This window comes from Ceratotherium simum, chromosome 14 (assembly GCF_057802395.1).
Source record: "Ceratotherium simum simum isolate JZ-2026a chromosome 14, ASM5780239v1, whole genome shotgun sequence".
NCBI lineage: Eukaryota > Metazoa > Chordata > Mammalia > Perissodactyla > Rhinocerotidae > Ceratotherium > Ceratotherium simum.
Window position 1 is genome coordinate 41,649,292 of NC_141913.1, and position 23,866 is coordinate 41,673,157.

The window sequence follows — 23,866 nt, forward strand, 5'->3', positions numbered from 1 at the left end:
AATTATTTATCATAACTGCTAGTAGTCAGAAATGGGAAAAAGTCTTGGGGGAGAAAGAAGTGGAAATTGCTAACCAAAATGGGTTTTATATGTTTGCTGGAATCATAAATTGCCATATGTAGAGGGCACATTAAATTATCTGGAAGTTCATCCTAGATGATCTGTGATATTCTTACCCTGGACTAGCATGATCAGTGATGTATACGTTTTTGAAACTTGTTTTAAATGCCTGGATTTTACGGATTCTTTCGGTTATCCAATCCTTTCATCTGAGTCATTGGTATGTAAATGTTCCCTTCAGTAAATTTTATTGTTTTCTAGGATTCCTTCAACAAGTTGTTCTACTCATTCCTTCCCCCCTCCCTCCTCTCCATAGTTATGCATTTACAAAAAGTGAAATTTCTCACCCATAATTTTGAATTTTATTGCCCTGGTTATTATTACTTTTCATTTTCTTAACATCCTTGATAGTGTTTCCAGTCTTTCTCAGGGAAGCACATAGGACGCCAAGCCACCCCAGGTATCATATGCTGTAAAGCCAACTGTAAAGCCAAACTCCTCACCTAAGACTCTCCCCATGTGACAAACAAACCTGGTGATTAGCTAGGTCCATGCTTTCTGGGAATTCATCATGCCAACTTGAGCAAAATTGTCTTTCCATCCTGTCACCTTTAATTTTACTAGCTATTAGCTGCTACATAGGTTGAAAAATATAATGAAACAGGAATCTAATTGGAATCCAATGCATTACTCACTAGGATAAAATACCAAGTGGACACAGAGCTAGACTGGCGCCAGGTGATACAAAAGCATCAGCATGAATCACAAACGCTCTGGGTGGAATGACACTTCCCAGATGAATGGCTGCAGTCTGAATGCTTTGTCTCTCGGGTCTGTGTTTGGAAGTCAGGGTGGATCACATCCCTGTCAACCCTCCAGAATTAATCTTTTCTCACTGGCTGATAGATGTTAGCTATGATCACACGAAGAATCCTAAAACTTAACACTGTCCTTGTTGCTTTTTTTTTTTCCTAATTCTTCACTCAGAATGAAATGGTACATTCCTAATAAATAAACGTCCCTTTATCACGTGTCTTCGTGGAGTCTACTCTCAGCTTTTTAAAAAACACCAGTGCTGAGAGCATTAGGGTTGACCTATGAACTATAATTAAAGCCACAGCTCCTCCTGTCTTTTCTAAATTATTTTAATATATTTTGGAATGATTTTTGACTTACAGAAAAGTTGAAAAGATATTACAGAGCTTCTCTATACCCTTCACCCAGTTTCTCCTACTGTTAACACCTCCCATTACCATATTGTATTTGTCAAAAGTAAGAAATCAACATTGGTACATTACTAGGAACTAGACTCTGGACTTTATATGGATTTCACTAGTTTTTTTTTTTTTTTTATTAGTATCACTTTCTGTCTCAGGATGTAATCCAGTGTACCACCTTGCATTTAGTTGTTATGGCTCCCCAGTTTCCTTTTTCTGTGATGGTTTCTATCTTTTCTTGATTTTCCTGACCTTGACTGTCCTGAAGGGTATTGGCCAGTTACTCTGTAGACTTCATCTTAATCTGGATCTGTCTGAAATTTTTCTCATTATTTAGACTAGGGTTATGGGTTTTTGGAAAGAATACCACTGAGATGAAGTGCCCTCTGGTCACATAATATCAGGGATATGTGATAGCCACATGACATCACCAGGGATGATAACCCTCACCACGTGGTTAAGTAGTAGCTAAGTTTGCCAGGGTTTTACGGTGAAGTTAGTATTTTCCCCTTTTCATACTCTTTTCTTTGGAAGCAAGTTACTAAATCTAGCCCACTTTCTAACCTCTCTACCTCTGTTTTTAATGGCTGCAATCAGCTTTCTGACTAAGATCTAGTATGATTATATTACATTCTCTTTTAATTCTCGGATACACCCCTAGATAGTTGTAGAAGGCAGTATAGCCACGTGCTGCTGCCTGTGGAGGAGTACCTTCTCCTTTGAGAACACAAGTTGATTGCTCAGAGAGAGTTCAACAATAAAATTCTTACAGTCCCCAGATTTCTCATCCCTTATCTGTACCCAAGAGAATTAGACCCCGGAGGAGATAATTTACACGGTAGGATTATGACACAGCTGGGAGGCAGAGAGGGCAGAAGATGTCTCCTCTAATACATCTTGGGTTTTTTTTTGTTGTTTTATTGTCTAGTGATCTCTGAGTGAATTTATTTCAATATCATATTGTGATTGCTGTCCAGACATAACCATAGTAGAGAGGGAACTGGAGGCCAGAGTTAGTTAACTTTCAAAACCATATCTTCATGCTTATTACAGAATAGCTACAGAATCCTAAATTACATGTTAGTAATTTAAAAATGTTTCCATAAGTGTGGTATTGAGCTCTGAACTCTGTACAGGTAATTTTTTTCTTCTGTCAAAATATTTTCTTGTGAATATAGTATATCATTTACTCTTTGCTTTATAAACCAAAGGTGTGAGAATGATTGTTTCTTTCTCATTTGAAGCCTAGCAAATTTTTGCATTCTTGAAGGTGAAGGCCACAGTACTTTGTATTTTTATGTTGACATCCATTATAGTGAAACAATTCTTTTCGGTGGAATTAATAATTACTCTCAGGAAGAGATAAAAAGAGGAATTTTCAAATACATTGAAATGAAAGTTGCATATACTGGTATTACTTTCCCATCTTTTCTAACTCTGCCTTTCTTACTTCCTCCCTTCTTTTTTTGGTTAGTTCAATTGATTTGTGACAGCTGTTTGCATATTAAGAAAGTTAATATTTTGTAATATTATTAAAAATATTATCACAGTTCGTCATTCATGTTTCAATCTTATTTATTATGCTTTTTCAGAAGCATACAGAAGTTTTTGTTTCAATATAGTCATATTTATCAACATTTTTCTTCAAGGGTTCTGTTTTTGTCATATTCTTAGAACTACCTCCCCACTTCAACAGCATAATATATTCACCTCTGTTTTTCTTGAGCAATTTTCAGATTTTTTTTTACATTTATTTCTGGGCACTGTTTCTGACCCTATTTGCAGACATTTTAAGTTTCTCATCCAAGGTCACACAGAGAGTAAGTGACAGAGCCTGACTTGAACCCAGCAAACCTTTGCACTCTCACTGCTATCAGAGCTGCCTCTCATTTGGCAGAGACTTATAGATACTTCTAGTGTGAATTTCCATCCTAACATTACTGAGCCTTCCTATGCAAGGACAATCTGTTTTTGCTTAATATAGAAAACACTGATCTTTAGTAAGGTGGTAAAATAGACAAGACAAGAGCGGTGCCATTTGTTTTCCTCTATATTTTGACTCTGTCTTTAACCGAACTCAAAGTACTTAATGGGCATCGTCTACTATATTTTGTGTCTTCATGGTCAAGTTGAAGAAGAAGGATGTTCACACAGTGTTTTGACACTGGAAAAGATTCAGAGATAGTAGGCATTATAATAAGGCCATATAATCGGTAGTGAGCCTGGCACAGAATTCCATTGCTTTAACCTCCTAATTCTAACCTTTTTCTGTATGATGTTATCTTGAAAGCTAGCTATCACCCCTGAACTGGATAGTGAGGCTGCCGTTGGGTTCCAAATTCTGTCTCAAATTTGGATGAATCCATCCAAAAAAAAAAGGGAAAAAAAGAGAGAAAGAAATAAGTAGACAAAAGAAGAGAGAAAAAGAGGCAGATACGGAAGTTACTGTTGCTTCCTAACATGATAGAACCTCAGTAGTAGCAACCTTAGAGATTGACCTATCTGCAACCTAGAAGATGTTTGTCCAGCTACTACCTGAAAGAGAATGTAGCCTGTCTCCTAATTGCATTCCAGGATCCTTTTCACTCTACTCCAGAAAAAAATTTTATCCAGCATACTGCTTACTTAATGATGAAGAACATGTGAATACAGGCCAAACATATATTTTGCTTTAGTTATAATGACAAACAGGAATCAAGCTTAAAATAGATACATTTATTTTATGGTAGATGAACCCTGTAACCCGTATTTCAGAATTTCATATGTCCCATGTTATGTTTTGAATTATTTGATAAATTCTTGTACCAACCATAATTCAAATTTATACGAGTCTTTAGGTAAATCAACACATTTAATGATTTTTTAAAAAATCAAACAAGACTTTTTAAAAGATCCATCTTTTCTGTAGGAATTAATGTTGTTCTATTTGGAGTGACCAAAGAGAATACCAGCATTGATGCACAGCCACAATTTATGATTATATAATGTGTTTTTATTACTTAATCAATCATCTCTGGTAGTTATTCCTTTTGTTCGCCTACTTAATGGATTTGAAGTATGAGTGCTAGGTTCAGGCCAATGAGCCTCTTTTATGGTTTACAGCTTTACTATAGTTTTCCTCCCTGCAGTACATTAAAAAAGAAAAAGGATGAGCTTACATGAGTGATTACTCAGCTGTGGTTGCAAGTTCTCCATGCTCACCATCTTACTTCCTAGAAAGGGACTAGGATAGAATTGGTCAGTCTCTGTCTCTCCTTTCTCTGTTTCTCTTTCTTTCTCTCTCTCTCTCTCTTGCTCTCAGATGTATACAGGCCTAGAAGAACAAACTCGAATGAAAACCCAGAGATCTGAGTGAACACTTTTCATATACATTCTTTGCTCCCTGTTTTGCAGTAGCTTCACAGCAGTGATGTAAGGCTCTACTTATATAAATTTAATTGGAATAAGTAATAATTTATCTTAGTTTTATATCTTCTTTTTTACATTTTTATTTACTGTAATTTATTTTGGTGGCTATATAATTCAAGGTTGAGTAGCTAGGAGTTAGAGCCAAGTGTACTGCACACAGATGTTTAATAAACCTCTGTGCCCTGCAAACACACTCCTGGCCGGGGGTGCCTCATCACACCCTTGTTCTCATCCTGTCCATTGGAAACATGGAGTTTGGTGAACTTATCATTCTGAAACTCTGATTCTCTGAGATATTTCGGAACATTGAAACCAGCCCATCTTGGCAATGAGCATTCCCACAGCTGCTCTTATACTGTACCCTTAAATAAATAATTTTAAAATTTATTTTAAATCACATGGACAGAGTTGGAAATTTGCCGTTAGTAGAACTCACTGAGCCATCAAATGTGATTGGAGCTTTTTTTTGGTCACTTGACATTCTGAAACAGTAAAAGGAGTTCTTAAAAATAGCTACATTACTAAAGAGAGTAGCTTAAACCTTTAGTTCTTCTTACTTAATTTGTATTATATTCAACTTACCTTAACTTGAATTTCTTACTGGAAAAAATTCAGTTACTTCACAAAAAAAAATTAAGACTCTCTATCACTAATTCAATTCTTTTTTTTTAACAACACAGCTTGTCAGCTATTTTACTTTGGTAGTGTCTTATTACCAAAGGAAATTGCGTGGAAAAGCACTGCTTCTTAAAGCCTGCCATGCTGATTTGTCTCAGCAGTGCGTGTGTTCTTTAGATGTTCCTCATGGCTAGAGATGAGGACTGCATGGCAGCCCGGGACAAAGCACCATATGGCTGGGATGAGGTGAAGGATGACAAAGGCACAGGAGATGTCACAGCTTGTCAGTCTTTATCCCTAGAGGAAGCTCTGGTGACAGGGGAATGATTGAAATGGCATGTTTGGGGTCCCTGGGCATGGAGAAGGGATAAACAATGACTAGGAATTCAATGACATAAACTCAAGGGAAAGGATAGAAACAAAGGGAGCTGGGGACTGAATATAAGCGAGCTCTCCTGCAGTTGGTGAAAGATGCCAGGAAGAGACATTGATGGGATAGATGATTAAAGGTGGGCTCACAAAGCCTTGGAATAGTGACAGATGGAAAGGGTACAATTATTAGTAAGAAAATACAGAGAAAGGAAAGAGACTTGAAATGAAGAAAATTCTTGTAGGAGCAGACATGTGGGATGATAAAAAAGGAAAAGGAAAAGATGAATTTTTCTCTGCAACGTGATAAAGGAAATAGGGAGAGATATTGAGGTGACCAAGTCCTGTTCTTGCGTAGAGGAAGCACCCTTGTCCCCAGCTTACTTGACCTATCAGATTTAGTGCAAATTCTTCCCAAAGCTTTTCCAGTAGTGTTCCTAGATTTCCCACCAGACATCATGAAACTGGACCAGCAAACACAGACTTTCTGTTCCCTGGATCTAGAGACAGGTAAGTAATAGCAACCATTTATTGAATAGAAATCATATTCTAGGTACTAAGAGCAGCCCTTAAAATCCATTTCTCATCATCACTTAACCCTGCATGTTAAACATTTTGGATCAATTTTTAAATGTGGAAAGTAGGGTCAGAGAAGCTAAAATCTTTCCAAGTCACATAGTCACAGGGTGTCAGAGCAGGAGTCCCACATCCCCTCTATTTAATTACAGTTTTCTAGTCAAATACATTTGATTACATAAATGATGGACTAGCCACCTCTCCAAGCTGCCTTGGGTCTTTGCTCCATCTTGGATAAACTCTTCAAAAGACACTTTCATAGATAAACAAAGCAAAAATAAAGAAATCATTGAAAGCATACAATGTGTGATTTTACATACATACAATGTACAGATTAGAGTATAAAAACCTTCGTTCACCCATAGTTGGTTGACGAGTTTACCAGATATTATTTTTCTCATTTTCTCTGAAAAGACCTCGGACTCAGAGAGGTATAGTTATCTCTGCTGATATGATAATACTTCACAGAATTTGTTTTTCATCTTATCTCTTTGTGTGGCCATAGGTAATACTTTTTAGCATACGAGCTTGGCCTGGCAATTCTCTTTGATGTGTGGTCCTGGGATCAGAATCAGACTTCCTGTACCAGATCCCTAGGTCCTCCTCTGATGCACAGGTAGCCCAAACCAACTTTTCAGGCTTCTTTTCTGGTTCTTAATGAAAGCTTCATTTCTCTTAGGAACTATTCCTATGTGAATACACCTTCTACATTGTTTGGTACATAGTTGGATTTCAAGAATATTTTCCCCTCTCCATTTGGTCCAAAATGAAATATTCTCACCCTAAACCTCCATTCCCTTGGAACCTTCCTCTGAGTTCAGTTTTTCAATTTATTTTGTAATTTATTAGCAGAGTGATAATTATTAGCACAAGCAGCTTGCAGTAACAGCTTTGTCCCCTCCCAGTGCATAATCGCAAATGAAAGGGAAATTTCTAGTCAAAGTCTAAACATTATAATTTAACAAATTTGCAAAGCCTTTCATTTAGCTAACACTGCAAGAATGTATTAGATGTCTAGGATGTGACTAAATGTACTGTGTTACATTGAGGGATTGACGTGGTGAACAGTTCAGACTTGGTTCCTACTCTTACAGAGCGTATAATTTGGTAGAGGATACCAAAAAATGGCTAGACCATTACAGTGCAGTACAGGAAGTGACCTGAGGAGATACTTACCCTGGTCCTATGAAAGCCCAGAATAGAGCACCTAAGCCGGGGTGGGGATCAGTGAGGTGACACCTCAGCTGAAATCTGAGGGAGAAGCCCAAGTCAGAGCAGCAAAGCAGTGGGAGGGAGGCGTTCCAGCGCGGGTTACAGCACACGGAAGTAGCAGAGGTGAAAGCATGAGGTCTTCACGGAACCGAATATGTTCAGTGTGGTGAGCGGAGAGGTAGCCATGAACCACGTCTGCAACTAAAGCCTTTGGAAACTCCTCAAGCCTAGCTCTCCACCCCCAGAGACCCTCCACTGGCTCCTTCCTTGGCTTCCCCCTGCCCTAGACAGCTGAGAAAGCACAGCTGGGATGGGAGAAGCAATGTTGGAGGTGGGAAGAGATATGTCTTTGAGGGTGAAGCCACGGCAAGGAGAATTATGGAGCTGGCTTTCCTCCTTGGAATCAGGAAATGGATTAAAACAGGCCTTCACACAGTGCCTTATACATAGTTATCCATTACTCCATGAATATTAAATGGATTAGTGATTGGATACATAAATTGATTTTACCAAAGAAAATCCATACATGTATGATTCAATTATATTTATTTTATTGATATAAATATATTATATATATAATTCAATGTATATTTTATTTCTATTAAATCTTCAAGCCAATAGGAGATGCAGCAAATAAAGCATCTAGTTGATTTGGTGGCTACGTTTCTAGTATTTTAGTTAACATCATGGGGAGTGACAGGGAAATAAGCCTATTGGTTGTCTGATATTTAATGCAAATTAAATATTTTTGTTCTTATGAATATTTCTTATCATCTTTTATATGCTTCATAGGGAATGGAGGTTGGGCACTGTTAATAAGCTCAGAAAAAAATTAGTGTCCATAAATACTAAAGAATAAAAATCTGACAGAAAAAAAGTCTCTGGTATCTAAAGGGAAGGTGGCTTTATAGAAAAATTAACCCAATAACGTAATTGTTACTAAGGCTATTGCAATGACATCATAAAAATGTTGTTGTTATTATTATTATTGGTTTTTGATTTCAAAACTCTCTAGTCTTTGGATTTACATTATCTTCGGAAATCACCTTTTCCTGGATTTTGCTACGAAAAATTTGAAAAAAGAGATTCTTAAAAAAAAAAAGACTATCTTATAGTGTGGCAAATTCTCCTCTTCTTCTCCATGACAACAGATAAAGAAGCTGTAACCATGGCAACAGTAATGGGCCAGGGAGATTAGGGCCAGACTGGAGATTAGGCCTCCAAGAGCAAAGAAAAGAAGTCCTGATTGGTTCCTTATTGAGACCTTGTGTGAAGACAAGTTACTGTTGATAGAAAGCTGGAGGATTAGTAAGAGCAAAATTAATTCCCCTGTATAAAGTAAGACGCCATTCCTTTGTTAAAAACGTGTCCCTTCCTTTTCATATAATGACTTTTTAAATTGAGGTAAAGAGTCCATGATTAATTCTGCTCTGAGCTTTATCTGCCATCCAAGTCTGGACTAGCTCTGTGAGAAGCCACTCCGGAAAGCTTGGAGAGAAAACTGTCCGTGTGTGGACTGCCATTGCTCTCTTTCTTGGCAGCCCCTGAATGGGTAGAGAAACCAAGTCATTTTTGTCGTGATACCATCTATAAGTGAGGTGTTCTTGAGGAAAAAGTATTTGAAAATGTCTCTTCTGTTCTTTTAAAACTTATTTTTCTAACTTCTTGAAAATGCTCAAAAAAATTTCTCCCAGTCATCATAGATCACATTTTGTTTTTAAAAAATCTTTTGTAAAAAAATCTAGTAAGGATCCCATTTTCTAGAAACCTGTAAGTTGTATAGGTATTATATTTTGAGAAAATGCGCCATCTATGATTTCACATTGGTGCATTGATAAAGGGGGTATTTATTTTTTAAACAATAAATTTATAGACATGAGAATGTTTGGTATGAATCTTTTCCATTTTAAAGGATTTTGCCAAATTGACTTAAAAAGATTGTCTTCTTACAAATTTCATCTGACGGCATAAGGGCGTGCCACACCCTGCCAACAGTAGATACTAACATTCTTTAAAGTCTTTCTACTCTGACAGATTTTTTTTAATAGACTTTATTCTGACAGACTTTTTTAGATTTTATTTTAAAGCACATTTCTTTTATTATTTGTCAGGTTGAACCCTATTTTATAATAAGATTCTTTATTATTTTATCGATTGTTGGGCATTCTTTTTATAGTATAAATATTAACTATTGTCTTGTAGATATTTTGCAAATACTTTGGGTCAGTCTTTCCAGAGGAAACAACACCTAAATGAAGTCAAGAGGAAAGTAGGAGTTAAGTGAATGAGAAGAGCTTCCTAAAGAGTGGGAGCTGCCTGTGGGAAGGCTCTAGGGAATGCCAAGTGGTTCACCATGGAGAAAGCATGCTCAGTGTAAGCATCAAAAAGCCAGGGAATCTCCATGTGAGCTCCATGTGGGCAATGGCTTCATCTATTGTTCACCACTCTTTCTTCTGGCCTAGAAGAAGGACTGTTAGGTGCTCTGTGAATAGTGGCTGAATGAGTAGAGCTAATGAATGTCACTTACTGTGGGCACCCACAAGCCTCTGCCCAAAGGTTATTTTCCTGGCAACAGGAACATACTAGACTATTACACAGGAAGGTCAATGCCCTTGGAATCATCCTCAATCAACGGCAGAGGAGTGGTAGATAAACATCCGAATTTACTTCCCTCAGGGATGGATAACTCAGAGGCCTGTTCTGCACTGACTTCCAGAGTCCCCCGTGGGGTTGCCCTTCAGTTTCCCACAGTGGTAACTGCCAGATAACTCCCTGCCGTCTCACTTCCCGGCTCCCCACTGGTAAATTTCTTTGGATCACCTTCCAAATAAAGTATTTGAACTTAAATCCTTTTCTTAGGGCCTCTGTGTGGAGGAAACCAAACCAAGAAAAGTGATAAACAGGAGCCAGGCCAGCAGGCAGATTGAAAAGTTTGGAGATTCCTTGAGGCAAAGGGTAGACACTGAGGATAAACAAACAGTAAAGTGATATGACCAGATGTGTGTTTTTATCAGCTTATTCTGGATGCTGTACAGAGAGCACATTGGAAGGAGATGAGTGAAAAGAGAGCAGAGAAGCTGGAAGATAGTTGTGGCATTTCTGATGAGAGAGAATGATGGTGTGGATATTAGTGTGGCATGGAGATAAAATAGAGTAGATTTACCTAACGTCCAGGAGGGGGAATCCTAGAAGAGGTGACTGAGGAAGAGTCAGGAATAGGGAGTACATTTCAGGTTTCTGGGCTGTACAGTTGAGGGGACAGTATGGTCAAGTAGACACAACTGAGATAAACAGCCCAGGAGGAGAAGCAGGCTGAATGGGCAGTGAGTGGGGAGGGAAAGAATAAAATTCACTTCAGTGTGCTAGTTTGAGCTTTCTATGGTTTGTAGAAGTAAAGGTTTTTGTCGAGAGGCTTAATATCACCCATATTTTTGAGAGAGATGCTACATATCCAGGCATCAATCTTTCCTCCTCCCCTCACCACTCCAAAAGATTGACTACCTTGCTGCCAGTCTTCCATTTATTTAAAATCCTGTGCTGATCAAGAAAACAAGGAGAAATTTTATCTATAAAGAAGTAAGCTGAGAATCTATGGAGCCAAAAATAACTTTGAAAGCCTCTGCAGTTCTTTAAAACCTCTTCCTCTGTATAACTGGTATCTATTGTAAATGGATAATGTTTCCAGAACCATTGGGAAATGAGATATCCACCCCTCCCCCCAAAAAAAAGTGGATTTTCCAGCTAACGGGGGTTTAGTTCACAGGAAGAATACCAACTCAGTCAGCCCCTGGAGAAAGTGAACACAAGAATGGAGACTGACTTTGATAAAAACTAGAGAAAATGGCCTACAAAAGCCAATTTGAAGATGAAATGTAGGCAAATGGGTATTTGTGGATTAGGGCTGGAAATCACCTGTCAAGATGGAGCACATGTTCCCTAGACTTGGAGACTTGAACAAATAAGAAAACAGAGATATCCAGTAAAGATGAATTATGAATTCACACACACACATTTAATAAAAAACTTCTATTGCAGATTATAAATGCCCCACATGTTTGAAAAACCAGTTTTCCAGTTGTGGCTGATTCAGTTGTTCCTATGAATAACAACTGTTAAACTTCCTATAAATATAATGGTACTCTACAAGCATGGTACAATCATATCTTTATGTCTTGTGGAATTTTCTCTTATTTCCTTTACTAGCAGATAGTCCATGAGAACTGTTTCTACTTGTTGTTAGCTCTCATCAACTTTAATATGCTGCTTTAAATTTTCTCTAGTCTTAGAAAATACATAAATAAGCTACTTCAAATTGTATCTAAAACAGTGTAAACAGTCTCTGAGTGCAATAAGATTTTGTAATAACTACATGGCTACTTGAGGCGTTTATCAATGCATGTAAGTCCATGGCTATGTTTCCCTGTGCCATGCCTAAACAGCATATTTTTTTCTTATTGTCATGGATCCAAGGAGTAGTAGGAACTGGACAAATGTACAGTAGAATCAAATATGTTATTAATTAGCCACCCTTTTATAAACCACAAGAAATTCTAATGTACCTTTGATTCCATTTACTGTTTCTTGCTTTCTCTTGGTTTTCTTCATTTCTTTAGAACTTACATGAATGTACCATTCTGTGTTTGCTAATGGGTTCCTCTGCCCTTCTGCACATTTCCCACCTATGGCGCCAATACCTCTGACAGCCCCCTCTCCTTCCTCCTTAGCTATCCCAAGTTCCAGTGTCCTCCCTTCTGCTCCCAGAGATGTGGTCCCCGTTTTGGTTTCCAGTCGATTCGTCCGTCTCAGCTGGCGCCCACCTGCAGAGGCAAAAGGGAACATTCAAACCTTCACAGTCTTTTTCTCCAGAGAAGGAGACAACAGGTAGGTGCTACCAATAACATTCAGCCCCATCCACTGTCTCTTCAAATGTTTACTGTGGGGTGATGGCAGTGGGATACCCCAAGCAGGGACTTTGGAGACCATGTGAAATCTTTCCTCTGTGCCCTGTGCTTATTAATAAATGGAGATATATCTCCATTACCTGTGTGGTTTTTTAAAGCAGGATTGTTTAGAGAACCAAATTAAATCATTGTAGAAAACTTCCTTGAAAAAAGACAAGCATGTGGATATATGATATCAGTTTTTTTATTTCCTTGATTTTCAAGGTGATAAACAGAAAAAAGAATTAAGCTGTATACTGGTAGAATAGGAGATGAAAGAACCACTGTGGCTACGTTGCATTCTCACCTCTGTCAGTGACATCATGTGATCTCAAGAAAACTACATAACTTCTCTGAGCCTCACTTTATTATTTAATGAAGAGGAAATAATAATACTTACACTGCAAGGTTTTGGTAGGATTAAATTATGTTGCATACATAAAGGTCATAGCAGAGCGTCTAGTGTACAGTAGAAGTTGTCGTTAATATTATTATTGACTAGACAAAAGTGAGTTCTATGTGTCTGGTTTCAACATTCAATCTACTGTTATTGTTTTTCCACTTTTTCCCCTTAAAATATTTCACCATTTTAAGACTTTGAAGTTTGGTTTCTAAGTCTAAGGCAGATATTGGATAAGTTCTAATTCCTTGTATAAGAATAAACTACTGTATACCTCTTCTTATTTCTTTACACTTATTTTGCATTCCATATTTTATCATTCTGATATCTGCAGTCTTTGTAAGTCTGATTCAGTGATCTCTTCCTGCTGACTCCTCCTCATAGTGGCTCGTTTCTTTGTATGTTTGGGTAACTCTTGATTGTTAACTGTAGTCCTTAGAAATTTATTCGAGGCCAAGGTTTAAAGTGCAATTCTCATGGGAGGATTTGCTTTACCAAAATGAGACCAGGTTAAACCAAATTTTTAAGGTTTACTTGGTTCATACAGGTCTCACTGATATTTTATTGGTTATCAGAAAGTCCATTAAGTATGACAACATTTGTTTTTCTGCCAATTTTAACATATCAACTCAAGTGAGTAAATGCCAACTTGTGGTAAGGAATTCCCAAAGAGATATTTTGTTGTTGTTTCCATTAAGCTAAGGATGAGACTGGTATGTATATTCACTCACCAGTTCTCATATAAGGTTAATTTCATTTTCTGGTTCACCTACCGAGGTTTGCCCTGTCAGGATCCTGACCATATGCAGGGCTCTCCAATCAGACCTCATACCCCACTTCACCTGCAAGCTTTGTTTCCTGGCTCCCTTCTCCTGTAGGTTTCTAAAACTCCTAGCTCCAGACCTCTACTGTTGGGCACATACCCTCAGGCAAACACCAGGCTCTGCAGGTCTGCTTTCTTACTATGATATTTCTCTTACTTTGCTGCCGGCATATTCAGGGATAAAGAAATTTTAAAAAATAAAAAAGATATTGAATCATTTTCTCTGAATTTTAGGTGTGCTATAACAGAAGGGTTTTTCACATAATATCTAGTTTGCCATATTGTTTGAAATGGAATTTTGTAATATTTATCAAATGCCCATATGATTGGTATCATTATTCTGTATCATTAATTATTGACATTTGAACAGGTACATTTGAATATAAGCATATTTAATGTTTGGAAAATTTTCTTTAAGATTAAAGCTTCAAACCACTCTGTAAACATCTCACTTAGAAAGGATCAGAAAGCTAGGATACTCTCTAAATGGACCTTTCCATCCTATACCTTAGGTGTTTTGTAAATGTCTCTTCTCCTCATCAACTTTTGGGATTTCTACATTGCCAATTAAAGGTGCTCAAAGAGATCAGCATGTGAAAGTTCAGTTTGTTTCAGAGAAACACTATGTTGTCAAATTCCAAGATTCTGTAGAGAAGAACGCCTATTTATAAATGTACTCAACAAACTCACCTGAGTCTCTCACACAGGGAGGGAACGTCATCATGCTCTTCAGTAGATGAGAATTTTGATAGGGCAACTAGGGTTTTCATAAAGTGTCTGTCTGTGGACTTGGCTGAGTTCAGAGATCCAGGTCTTTTCTTCCGTATTAAACCTCCTCTTACGTCTAACCCATCCACGTGTACAACCATTGGTAGGCAGAGTTTCCGGGATTTGGCAGCTTCTTTCTTCATCCTTGAATGAAGACTGCATTCGCTTTCTGTAAAGTTTACCAGCCCAAGGAAATGTGACCTATTTTATACATCACACATATGGGATTATTTTCGGGTGGTAGTGGTGGCATGGGGAAGTAGAGAGGGAAAAGGAGAAAGAAAGGGAGAAGGAGAGAGAGAGACAGAGAGAAATGACAAGTACTCTGGTGGGACTCAGTTGTTCACAGAGCTGAGCTCACCCTCATCCTGGCTGTCATCATTCATTCCTCTGAGGGAGAGTGGACTAGATGGTTCTCTAAGTGTTCCAGTACCTAGTGCAGTGCCAATAGAGAGCATGTGGGGAGAAGCCAGGAGTCAAGTGCGAGGCTTCTAGTCTCTCAAATTCATGAATGCTGTAAACACATAGTGATCTTTAGGAACTCCTCAGGATTTTAAAGGGACAATATAGCTTGGGCTGGCCAGAATGGTATTTAGTTCAAAATGCTGCAGTGTGATAATTGGACAGAACAGTACAACTTCTCTCATACTACTTCTCAATGCTTTTCTTTCTGGTTGGCAGCAACAAAGTATATCCTTTTTAAGTTTCTATTTTCTTTTACTATTTGACCTGACTTTAAAATGAAAGGAAGAAATACCTGTATACATATAGCCTATGTTCCCTAAGATTATTCATTACCATGAAGAAGTAGGCATTTGTTTTAGTCTTATCTCTGCAACTATTTGACTCTGTGACCTTATGATGAGTCTCGTAAGTTCTTAGGATCTCAGTGTGTGCAGTTGTGAACCTGGAGGTAATAATTCTTGCCCAGTTGTCTTCATGTATCCACATGGATTTCCTGGAGGCATCTTAAATTCAGCTTGCCCAAAATCATACTCGCTCTTTCCTCCTTAAATATATTTTTCCTTTCTTTTTTTGGTTTATGTTAGTACTTTGCATCCTGTTGACCAAGCGAAAAACCCAGTTATATTTTACTCCACTCTGTCTCTCAGCACTGCCATTAGTCATCAAGTCCTGTCAGGTCTTCCTCGGCCACAGCTCAGCCATGGCACCTTTATTCTATTGTCTTCATCATCACTTACCTGATCTCTGACAATAGCTTCTCACCTTCTAATTTATCCTCCTCACTGTCTCTAGTTATCTTTTTGAAATATGGTTTGCATCACTCACTCCACTGCTAAAAATTGTGAATGTTCTTAAGTTTAAATATGATAAAATTCTCATATAAATATATGCCCATAATAACTTCCAAGCTTCTTTGAATAGAAGTCTATTCCCAATCTATTGATAGATTATGGTTCCTATAAGCTATAATGGTTAAAAATATGCCACTTAAATAGAAATGGCTGGATTTGAAGATGGTACTACTATTTATCAGATGTGTGACTTTTGTGTATTTAATCATGTAAAAAACAAGAATAAAATCTCTCTGCTTAATGGATAAAATGAAGACATGGGAACTAATTGAAAGAATTCAAGTAAAGCATCCAGGACAGTCACTGCACATAGGTAGAATGGAGGGGCTTAGAATAGTGTGAGCTCAGAGACAGTAAGGAAAAGAGGCTGAAAATAAAGCTAGAAGGGTAGTAGTAGTAATAATAATAAGGATAATAATAATAATAACGATAATAATAAGAAGAAAAAGTTTCTATTTTTCATATGAACCATTTATTTTCATAACTTCTCACTGTTTCCTACTTACAATACCATTTTATCCTTTTCTCAGATATTATCTTTCTTATCTTTCAAGACCAAAGATCAGTCCTCCATACACCCTTGGCTAGTCACTTCCATGGTCAAGCCATGGTCCTTGTCAACACCAATCACTGCAACCTCTCCATGATCTCAATTTCAAACGTCATACTTACACTTCATTCTCTAGACTCCTATTTTCCTGTCTTCCATTTAGGACTCTGACTACAACAAACCTTTGATTCCATAGGACCTACAAGTCATTGATTCTACGGTGTGTTCATTGTCCCTCATCCTTCATGTTTTCCTTCACTTTTTAAACAGCTAAAATCCCGTGGCTAATTATTATAAACACTGAAATACACCAATATTTTGCTTTTTACTCTCTCATTTCATATTAATTTATTGGAAAACCAAACTCAATAAAATGCAGTTTTCTACCTACTCTTTACTTGCACTCTTGTAGATGGATATAACTGGAAGAAAATGTATAACTGTGCTGACTAGTCTTTAAACTCATAACTGCTCATCTTAAGTTTCCCCTTAAAGCTGTTTGAAATTATATCACATATATCAATAATCAGCCTCTTTCACACATGCTCCTAATGATATTTCATGCCTTTTCCTCTCTTCTCAGATCTCAAACACCTTCCCTCTTTCCTCACACTTAGTTGATCTTGCTTCTAATTTCTAGGAAAATAGTAGCAATCAGAAGGGAAGCTATACAGACTTCCATATCTGATTTATCTACCCAAGTATGTCCTTAAGCATGTAATGTCTTTCTTCAAATTTCTATAAAAGAACTGCCTATGCTCTTAACTAAGGCCAAACTTTCACTTATGCACTAGATCCCATCCTTTCAAAGGAACAAATGAACAAAAGGAACAAAACTTCAGCCATACTTTCTCTCTCCTTCTCATCAATTTTTGCTACTCTAGTGGATTGTGTCCATCAGCATACAAGCATGCAGTTGTACTTTCCACCTCAACAAATTTTCCCTCAGTCTGCTTCTCTCTCCTCTGTCACTCTGTTCTCTGTTCCCTTTTATAGCAATGTTCCTTGAGTTGTCTAACTTCACTCCAATGCCTTACCTCATATTCCAGTTGTGATTCTGTCCTTAGCATTTCGCTGTAACTTCTTCTATCACCAGTGACCTCCGTGTTGCTAAACCCCGTAGTCAATTCCTGGTCCTTACATTACTTGGATAGTCAGCAAATTTTGTCACTTTGATCACTTTCTTTATCATGAAACTCATTCTTCCCTTGGGTTCTGTTACACACATTCTCCTAGTTCTACTCCAGTCCCTCTGGTCACTCATTTTTAGGCTCTTTTACTTTTTACTCCCAATCTCCCTGACCTGTGAATATTGAATTGTCCTAGGACTCAGGCTTCAGAGATCTCTTTTCATCCAGTTTGTGACTTTATATTTTGTCAATATGCTGATGTCTTCCAAATTTGTATCTCTGGTCCTGATATTTCACCTGCAATCCTGAATCATATATCCAAATTCCTACTTGATTTCTCATGAGCATCTAAAACTTATAAACAAAATCAAATACCTGTTTTCTTTCAACCCCAACCCTCCTCCAAATACTTTATTATTCCAGAAGCTCCTCCAACTCAGCAAAATCTTCATCTTTGTCAATAATCAGACCCAAATCCTTGGAATAATCCTTAATCCCTCTCTTTTTCTTGCACCCTATACCAAATCTACCATCAAGTCTTGGCACTACCGTCAAAATATATCCTGCATCCGTGAAACAATATGATACCTGATATTTGCTACAAAATAATACTAAATGACTGGCTATGATTTCACATTTTGAGTTGAATGATGGGAATAAAGTGATTCATCGTCTTATTCTGTCTAATTTCGTATTGCTCAAAAATTTCCATAATAAAAAATTCAAGTCAAATAAATAAATAAAAATAAAACATATACTGAATCCTACCACTTCCTACGCCCTTTTACTACCATTAAGTCCATTTGAACTATTGCAAAAAACCTCTCAAGTCTATTCTCACCATAGCAGCTGGAGTAAGTCTTTTAAAACATAAGTTAGTTCGTGGCTTTTGTCTGCTTCAGAACCCTCCAATGACTTCCTATCTCATTCGGAGAAGAAGCAGAAATCCTTCCTGATCTGGCCCCTTGTCACCTTCCCAGCTTCATCTCTTACTATTCTTACTATTTCTCTATTTGCTCACTCCTCTCCAGTCTCACTGGCTTCCTTGTGTTTCTTAAATATACCAAGAATCCTCCTCCCTCAAGACCTTTGCATTTGCTGTTCAGTCTAGCTAGAATGTCCCTCCCTTCAGAGATTCACACAGATCATTCCTTAACTTCCACTGAATCTTTCCCGAAATGGCACCTTCTCTTGGAGGTCTTACCTGACCCCAGCATTCCGTATGCCCTGTGTCATTCTTATTTTTCTCCACAGCTGTATTACCTCCTACTTATTGTTTCCTGAATCACCTTTCTTGCCACTGGAATATAAGCTTCATGTGGGCAGGAATGTTTTTATCTCCTTTATTCACTGGGCTATTATTCTTAGCACCTAGAGCAATACCTAACCTAACCCATAGTAAACACTCACAAAATATTTGTTGAATTGAGGCCTTAACCGAAATGTCAATTACTATGTGAAACTCTCCAGAGTCCTCCAGGTCAGAAATCATCAATTTCTCTTTTATCCTTCCCTTTCACTTTGATTATGTCACGATTGTAGCATTTGCCATCTTTGTCTGGTTGTATGTTTGTTTGAGTACATGTGTGTTTCCCTCCCTGATGATTGAGACTAGATCTTATATATAATTTCATACCCAAATGCCTAATATCATGACTTCTGTAGACATTTACTGATTGTAACTGATATGATAAATGTGGCAGAGAGACAGAGGTGGTATTTGTAATAGATTTTTGCTTAACCAATAAAACAAATTGTGTTGCTGAGGAGGATACTTAAGCTGACTACAATTCAATAATAACTTTGTTTAATTGAGAAAAAAATAAAAGTTGATTTTGAAATTTGATTCCAATATTCCTGTTCGTTTTGTGTTTCTACCTCTCAACTAGAGCAAAGAGATGCCATATGTCGCTGAGCGGTTAGCTATGATATTTGTTTGCTCATATAGGTTTATTTAGCTCCTTACAATCGTTTTTCAAAAGGTAATGGATTTAACATTTGCCTCAGATTAGCAATGACTTTGTCAGGCAGATTACTCTAGGTCAGATTATCATTAATCTGTCTGACTGGTTAATGGTGTCAATAACGCAAGAGCCATAGTTAACATTTTTTATTCAGCCCCTTGGTTGCTTTCATTTCATAAATCAGAGAGCAGCATAAATTCCAGGACCTGAAAGCCAGAATTCACAGAGACAATTGCTTCGGAGATATCCAGTTATCCCCTCCTAGTACTTAAAAATCATTAGACCTGAAAGTGATTCAGAATCAGAGTCCAACTTCCTGCTACTTAATCCAATTTCCTACTACTTGATCCAATTTCCTCCTGCTTAGTCCAGCTTCCTGGTACTTAAACATTAGAGACTGATGCTCAGGAGAGGAGGAAGTCACATGCCTAAGGCCACAAAGGAAGCATGAGTAATGAGAGCAAGCATTTATTGAGCATTTACTGTGCCAGAAACCAGGCTAAGCATCTTACATAAATTGTTTTATTTAATCCCCACAACAAAACATTGTGCCCATGAGGGTTAAAGAGGAAATGTACACCTCTGTTATATAGCAGGGAAGTGGTAGAACCAGGATTTAGTGCAGGCCTGACTCCAAAGCAGGTGTACTCAATTGCTACACCAGCTTGCTCCTAACACAGTGGATGAACCTGGAAGAGAACCAAGCTTTCTTGATATTTTCAGAATTATCACATGGATTTCTTCTAGATACTTTTTTCCAATAATTTTATGACTTAATGGCTTAAGTTGATTTGCGTCAGTTATTTACCATATATAAAACACAGTAGCAAACTTTTTACGTGTGTATAGAACATTATACTTCCTATTCAATAATCTAAAGTTACTCATGGAGGGTGACACAGCGCAGCCAAAAAGTTAAGGCTATGTGGCTATGGAATTGAACCATATGGGTATCAATCCTGGCTCAGAACTTTACTAGCTGTGTGGTCTTGGGCCAATTACTCTTGTCTTACTTTTCTCTTGTGGAGTAATAGTAGTATCTGATGTGTAAGGTTGTGATGAGTATCAAATGAAGTTAAGAAAAAGTGCCTAAAACACTTGCTCACTGCCTGGTTCACCAAAAGCACTCAATTCTTGTTATCTAGTGCCACATGTAAATCATTGTGTGGGTTGGAAATGAAAATCAAAGAAATACAGATATTTCTCAATTCATATTTAGAAAGGACTTTATCGCTTTCACAAACATTAGCCCATTTGATCTCCCGTTAAGGCAAGTATTCTAATCTCCATTTTACAGATAAGCATGCCTCGCTCTGTTCAGAAAGTCTAAAAAACACTGCCTAAGAAGCTATACAACTAGTAAATATTAGAAGCAGGATTTAAATACAAGGTTTCTAGTCCAGTGATCGCTTCACTGTACCATACAAAGTAAAAAAGATTTCCTAAAAGAGGTACATATAAAGTACTGCGGGAGTTCAGATGAGAGAATTAAAACACTTCCATGAACATCATTCAATTTAATCCTCACAGTAACCCTGTGAGGTAGGCAGATAAGGGACTGGTATCTTCTATTTTGCAAGTGAAGCAGGGAAGGCTCCAAGATAGCCCCTGACTTGCTCAAGGTCACACGTCTACTTTGTGGCAGAACAAAGGCTTGACTGGGTCTTCTAACTGGCAGCGCTGTATGCTTTACATTGCTTTATGCTGCCTCAGAACACCTCTGCTCACTGCTCAGGATTAGAGACCAGCTTTTCATGATTGACATGGAGGATTCATTTTAGAATTCACCGTGCATTGCATTTGCATCAAGGTGTTACATATTCTCTCCCTGCTCTTTAGAGTTAAGGACTGTGCAGCTGATGAAGTTTGTTATCCATGAAGGGAGTGTGTTGTGATGGAAAGAGAACAAGACTCAGAATCCAAAGCACCACATTCTGGTCTTAGCTTAGAGCTTGCAAGAGTTAGCTCTTCTCTCCTTCTCTAAAATGTAAAACCCTGTCCTTTCTACCTCAAAATGTTCTTAGATCATTGACTGAGAGAATAGTGATTTAATTCTTTCAATGGTCTTAATGCATATGGAAAAATAAAACATGCCATCTATGGTAGCCATATGTAAATGGATGATGCATTATTCACTTATGAGTTGACTATGTGTCCGGAACTATGTTGGAAGTAATAGAGAAGCCAACAGTCTCTTTGGAAGCAGTTTAGTAGTGTTGAAAGGATCATTCAACTGATGAATATATAACTATACACTGAGTTAAGGGCTCTAAAGGAAAGGAATATGCCTCTGTGAGAGAAGTTAAGAAATGGGTGCATGATATCTATGCCATAAGCAGATTTGCATTTTGAAAAGACGACTGTGGCTGGAGAGTGGAAGTTAGACCAGAGGTCAGCTGGGTGGATGTCAGGAAGCCATTTAGCAGGCTGTTGCAGGAGTCCAGGCAAGAGCTGATGGTGGTTCAGACTAAGGGTATATCAGTAGAGATGGAGCAGTGGAGATAGGTTCTAGAGATATTTAGGAAGCAAAATTGACAGGACCAGGTGATGGATTGGACATTAATGGTGAGAGAAAGGAGATTTTCAAGGATAGTTCCTAGGTCTCTGGTTTATTTAAATGGAGGGATGGTGGGGCAATTGGCTGAGATTAGAATGCCGTAAAAGATCCAGGTTTGGAAATGAAGATCATAAATTCAGTTTTAGACACTTTGGTTTGACATAACTTTACAACATTTAAGTGAGAATGTCAAGCAGGGCCTTGAAAACAAGAACCTGGTGCTCAGAGGAGAAGTTTGGGCAGAGATCTCTATCAGGAATTTGTCAGCATGTGGATGATAACCTTAGCCAGAGGAGGATAAGATAAGCCATCCAGAAAAAAACAGAACAAGAAGAGGACCCAGAACTGAGTGGTATTATTACAGGGGCATTGGCTAAAACTAAACAAAATAAATAATTTGAAACCAAACCTTATTTTTTCCATGAAAAGATAGCTTTTTATTTGTTGTTGCAGTAGCTATTTGTTATGTAACTAGTCTCTTGGATGTGTACTAGATGCTGAAACAGAGATTATATAAAAGCAAATTTTTAAAAAGCCTGTTCCTCAGACTATGCTTTTTAAAAATTCAAGAAAAAACAGAACTTTTAACCAAAATTTAGTGGAAATACCTCTGACAAAGAAGACAATTCCCCTTCCCCATTATGCTTTGTCTGGTGGAGAGTCACTTCTGAACATACTTTCCCTTCAAGATAGCACCAGTTCCAAAGTCTAGGGTTCTGAAGAGTGTAGCATTTGGGTGGTTCTGGCTGCTGTCACTTTGAGCTCTATTCCAGTAAACACCATATTTCTGTTTTGAAGTCTTCTCTTTGTTGTACCATTCTTGCTCTCACTAAAGAAATAAAAATGAAAGTGGAGTGGATAAAAAGGAGATGTTAAAAATCTTTCCATTAAAAATAACATAGTTCCTTCCTTACGAAGGGACATTAATATCACTCTTCCCCCTTGAAGCAACTAATTAGGTATTTGATACATCAAGACAGCATTTGCTGCTCACCTCACGGCTGTAACTAAATGTTAACATGCTGGTACACTTAGGCAAGAAGATATGTGTTTACTTAATATGTATACTAGAGACATGGTGTTAGAAATGATTCACTAAGAAACAGTATCATGCTTAATCTCTAAACTGTGTTTACTTCTGAAATGTAAATATAGAATGGCTGAATTCAGCTAAAACACACACACACACAGATAGGTGATTTTCTATTGTCAATAAAGAATATTAAATTTGAAAGGCTTCTTTGAATGGATCTCACTCTCTAAGTTTTCAAATAATGAAATTGAGACCCAGAAAGGTGAAGTGGCATGCCGAAGGCCACCCAACTAAGTTGTGATGGAACATGGAATAGAATTCAGCTCTCTTAGCATTTCTGAGATCACACTATGTCGAGATGTTCTGCAATTATTCTATTAAAATTTTCTCATTTATGTATGCATTCATTTAAAAAATCGTGAGCACCAGCAACATATTCAATGTTTATACTCACTGAGTATAAACAGTATACCCAGTGAGTATAAGCATTCTTTATACTCAATGGGTATGTATTGCTGAGTGTCCATAAAATATGAATGGAATATGACTTCTCTTCTAAACTAATTCACAATTGAGTCAAAGAGACAGACATGTCTATTAATACACTGTGATATGTGCTACAGTAGATGTATAAACCAAGAGCAACAAAAGCACAAAAGCAAGAGTATTTAATGCTGCTGGAATCAGAGGACATGATGGTTGGAAAGCTCCAGCCAGGAAATTTCATGTGAATTGCATTTGAAGAGTGAATAAGCTTTTGCCAAACTGAGAAGGAACCATGAGTCGGGAGAAGGTAACCCCAGAATAACGGAAATGAAGCAAAATGAAACTAATGAAAGGCAGAATGACAAAAGACAGAGAGGAGGGGATGGATATGGCATTGTGGGGCAGGCTGACTTATTGCAGATGAGCATGAAAAGGTTTT

General features: G+C 37.7%; 1 protein-coding gene across 1 annotated transcript in view; it reads left to right on the forward strand.

Moving 5' to 3' along the window:
* Positions 1 to 23,866, forward strand: part of DCC (DCC netrin 1 receptor) — a 1,105,377-nt gene that overhangs the window by 760,930 nt on the left and 320,581 nt on the right. Inside the window, exon 8 of the mRNA XM_087439250.1 lies at positions 12,185 to 12,341. Coding sequence (XP_087295376.1) covers positions 12,185 to 12,341 — 157 coding nt within the window. The remainder of the gene's footprint in view (positions 1 to 12,184; positions 12,342 to 23,866) is intronic.